The sequence below is a fragment of the Procambarus clarkii genome, chromosome 75 (genome assembly GCF_040958095.1).
Source record: "Procambarus clarkii isolate CNS0578487 chromosome 75, FALCON_Pclarkii_2.0, whole genome shotgun sequence".
Lineage (NCBI taxonomy): Eukaryota > Metazoa > Arthropoda > Malacostraca > Decapoda > Cambaridae > Procambarus > Procambarus clarkii.
Window position 1 is genome coordinate 5576618 of NC_091224.1, and position 4410 is coordinate 5581027.

General features: G+C 55.6%; 2 protein-coding genes across 2 annotated transcripts; one reads left to right on the plus strand and one right to left on the minus strand.

The window, feature by feature from the left end:
* Nucleotides 1–239: 239 nt before the first annotated feature.
* LOC138356953 (uncharacterized) lies at nucleotides 240–593 on the minus strand. Its single transcript, XM_069313487.1, has one exon. The coding sequence runs from the start codon at nucleotides 591–593 to the stop codon at nucleotides 240–242; it is 354 nt and encodes a 117-aa protein (XP_069169588.1).
* Nucleotides 594–1383: 790 nt separating this feature from the next.
* On the plus strand, nucleotides 1384–4047 carry LOC138356954 (uncharacterized). The gene is made up of 2 exons (XM_069313488.1): nucleotides 1384–1407; nucleotides 3244–4047. The coding sequence occupies exons 1-2, from the start codon at nucleotides 1384–1386 to the stop codon at nucleotides 4045–4047; spliced, it is 828 nt and encodes a 275-aa protein (XP_069169589.1).
* The last annotated feature ends 363 nt before the right edge of the window (nucleotides 4048–4410 follow it).

The window sequence follows — 4410 nt, forward strand, 5'->3', positions numbered from 1 at the left end:
ATGATTCACACCAGGAGCGACGCTGTAGGTGGTGGTGACCCATGATTCACACCAGGAGCGACGCTGTAGGTGGTGGTGACCCATGATTCACACCAGGGGCGACGCTGTAGGTGGTGACCCATGATTCACACCAGGGGCGACGCTGTGGGTGGTGACCCATGATTCACACCAGGGGCGACGCTGTGGGTGGTGACCCATGATTCACACCGGGGGCGACGCTGTGGGTGGTGACCCATGATTCACACCATGAGCGACGCTGTAGGTGATGACCCATGATTCACACCAGGGGGCGACACTGTAGGTGGTGACCCATGATTCACACCAGGGGGCGACACTGTAGGTGGTGGTGACCCATGATTCACACCAGGGGGCGACGCTGTAGGTGGTGGTGACCCATGATTCACACCAGGGGGCGACGCTGTAGGTGGTGGTGACCCATGATTCACACCAGGGGGCGACGCTGTGGGTGGTGACCCATGATTCACACCAGGAGGCGACGCTGTGGGTGGTGACCCATGATTCACACCAGGGGCGACGCTGTGGGTGGTGACCCATGATTCACACCAGGGGCGACGCTGTGGGTGGTGACCCATGATTCACACCAGGAGGCGACGCTGTGGGTGGTGACCCATGATTCACACCAGGGGCGACGCTGTGGGTGGTGACCCATGATTCACACCAGGGGCGACGCTGTTGGTGGTGACCCATGATTCACACCAGGGGCGACGCTGTGGGTGGTGACCCATGATTCACACCAGGAGCGACGCTGTAGGTGGTGGTGACCCATGATTCACACCAGGGGGCGACGCTGTAGGTGGTGGTGACCCATGATTCACACCAGGGGGCGACGCTGTAGGTGGTGGTGACCCATGATTCACACCAGGGGGCGACGCTGTAGGTGGTGTGACCCATGATTCACACCAGGGGCGACGCTGTAGGTGGTGACCCATGATTCACACCAGGGGCGACGCTGTGGGTGGTGACCCATGATTCACACCAGGGGCGACGCTGTGGGTGGTGACCCATGATTCACACCAGGGGCGACGCTGTGGGTGGTGACCCATGATTCACACCAGGGGCGACGCTGTAGGTGGTGACCCATGATTCACACCAGGGGCGACGCTGTAGGTGGTGGTGACCCATGATTCACACCAGGGGTGACGCTGTAGGTGGTGACCCATGATTCACACCAGGGGTGACGCTGTAGGTGGTGACCCATGATTCACACCAGGGGTGACGCTGTAGGTGGTGGTGACCCATGATTCACACCAGGGGGCGACGCTGTAGGTGGTGGTGACCCATGATTCACACCAGGGGGCGACGCTGTAGGTGGTGGTGACCCATGATTCACACCAGGGGGCGACGCTGTAGGTGGTGTGACCCATGATTCACACCAGGGGCGACGCTGTAGGTGGTGACCCATGATTCACACCAGGGACGACGCTGTGGGTGGTGACCCATGATTCACACCAGGGGCGACGCTGTGGGTGGTGACCCATGATTCACACCAGGGGCGACGCTGTGGGTGGTGACCCATGATTCACACCAGGGGCGACGCTGTAGGTGGTGACCCATGATTCACACCAGGGGCGACGCTGTAGGTGGTGGTGACCCATGATTCACACCAGGGGTGACGCTGTAGGTGGTGACCCATGATTCACACCAGGGGTGACGCTGTAGGTGGTGACCCATGATTCACACCAGGGGTGACGCTGTAGGTGGTGACCCATGATTCACACCAGGGGTGACGCTGTAGGTGGTGACCCATGATTCACACCAGGGGTGACGCTGTAGGTGGTGGTGACCCATGATTCACACAATGGTGGTACTCCTGCAGCAGGACAATGGTGGTACTCTGAACACCCACGGTGAGTGTGTGAGGAAGATCAACACCCACGGAGAGTGTGTGAGGAAGATCAACACCCACGGAGAGTGTGTGAGGAAGATCAACACACCACGGAGAGTGTGTGAGGAAGATCAACAACCACGGAGAGTGTGTGAGGAAGATCAACACACCACGGAGAGTGTGTGAGGAAGATCAACACCCACGGTGAGTGTGTGAGGAAGATCAACACGCACGGTGAGTGTGTGAGGAAGATCAACACCCACGGTGAGTGTGTGAGGAAGATCAACACGCACGGTGAGTGTGTGAGGAAGATCAACACCCACGGTGAGTGTGTGAGGAAGATCAACACGCACGGTGAGTGTGTGAGGAAGATCAACACACCACGGTGAGTGTGTGAGGAAGATCAACACACCACGGTGAGTGTGTGAGGAAGATCAACACACCACGGTGAGTGTGTGAGGAAGGTCAACACACCACGGAGAGTGTGTGAGGAAGATCAACACACCACGGAGAGTGTGTGAGGAAGATCAACACACCACGGAGAGTGTGTGAGGAAGATCAACACACCACGGTGAGTGTGTGAGGAAGATCAACACACCACGGTGAGTGTGTGAGGAAGATCATCACCCACGGTGAGTGTGTGAGGAAGATCAACACACCACGGTGAGTGTGTGAGGAAGATCAACACCCACGGTGAGTGCGTGAGGAAGATCAACACACCACGGTGAGTGCGTGAGGAAGATCAACACACCACGGTGAGTGTGTGAGGAAGATCAACACACCACGGTGAGTGTGTGAGGAAGATCAACACACCACGGAGAGTGTGTGAGGAAGATCAACACACCACGGTGAGTGTGTGAGGAAGATCAACACACCACGGTGAGTGTGTGAGGAAGATCAACACACCACGGTGAGTGTGTGAGGAAGATCAACACACCACGGTGAGTGTGTGAGGAAGATCAACACACCACGGAGAGTGTGTGAGGAAGATCAACACACCACGGAGAGTGTGTGAGGAAGATCAACACACCACGGAGAGTGTGTGAGGAAGATCAACACACCACGGAGAGTGTGTGAGGAAGATCAACACACCACGGAGAGTGTGTGAGGAAGATCAACACACCACAGCACAAGCCGTCATCACCACAATAGACAAACAAACTCTGGATCAATTCCTACAAAACTTCAACAACGCAAATTAATCTTGCAAAAAAATACGAAACTTATTAATTTTCTTTGAACTGTGCAACAAATAACATATTTTTTTACTTGTATAATTCGGTTGATTGGGTTGTCGGGGCTCGCTACCTGGGTTAATTATAGTTTTTAACATTAATTATTGTGAATCATGATTAGTAATTAATTTCATCAGGATGAATCTGTTCTTGTGTATCTAGCATGGACCCACGACCCTCCCATCACCACTAGTCCTGACCCACGACCCTCCCATCAACACTAGTCCTGACCCTCCCATCACCACTAGTCCTGACCGTCCCATCACCACTAGTCCTGACCCTCCCATCACCACAAGTCCTGACCCTCCCATCACCACTAGTCATGACCCTCCCATCACCACTAGTCCTGACCCTCCCATCACCACTAGTCCTGACCCTCCCATCACCACTAGTCCTGACCCTCCCATCACCACTAGTCCTGACCCTCCCATCACCACTAGTCCTGACCCTCCCATCACCACTAGTCCTGACCCTCCCATCACCACTAGTCCTGACCCTCCCATCACCACTAGTCCTGACCCTCCCATCACCACTAGTCCTGACCCTCCCATCACCACTAGTCCTGACCCTCCCATCACCACTAGTCCTGACCCTCCCATCACCACTAGTCCTGACCCTCCCATCACCACTAGTCCTGACCCTCCCATCACCACTAGTCCTGACCCTCCCATCACCACTAGTCCTGACCCTCCCATCACCACTAGTCCTGACCCTCCCATCACCACTAGTCCTGACCCTCCCATCACGACTAGTCCTGACCCTCCCATCACCACTAGTCCTGACCCTCCCATCACCACTAGTCCTGACCCTCCCATCACCACTAGTCCTGACCCTCCCATCACCACTAGTCCTGACCCTCCCATCACCACTAGTCCTGACCCTCCCATCACCACTAGTCCTGACCCTCCCATCACCACTAGTCATGACCCTCCCATTACCACTAGTGCTAACATTAGGGGACCATAGTGGAGGAACAGCAGCAGGGTCACCCTAACATTAGGGGGCCATAGTGGAGGAACAGTAGCAGGGTCACCCTAACATTAGGGGACCATAGTGGAGGAACAGTAGCAGGGTCACCCTAACATTAGGGGACCATAGTGGGGGAACAGTAGCAGGGTCACCCTAACATTAGGGGACCATAGTGGGGGAACAGTAGCAGGGTCACCCTAACATTAGGGGACCATAGTGGGGGAACAGTAGCAGGGTCACCCTAACATTAGGGGGCCATAGTGGAGGAACAGTAGCAGGGTCACCCTAACATTAGGGGACCATAGTGGAGGAACAGTAGCAGGGTCACCCTAACAATAGGGGATCATAGTGGAGGAACAG

Coding starts and splice junctions, on each gene's coding strand:
- LOC138356953 (XM_069313487.1), bottom strand. CDS start 593: ATGGGTCACCACCCACAGCGTCGCCCCTGGTGTGAATCATGGGTCACC.
- LOC138356954 (XM_069313488.1), top strand. CDS start 1,384: ATGATTCACACCAGGGGCGACGCT. Junction 1,408..3,243: donor TTCACACCAGGGGCGACGCT/GTAGGTGGTGAC, acceptor TTGTGTATCTAG/CATGGACCCACGACCCTCCC.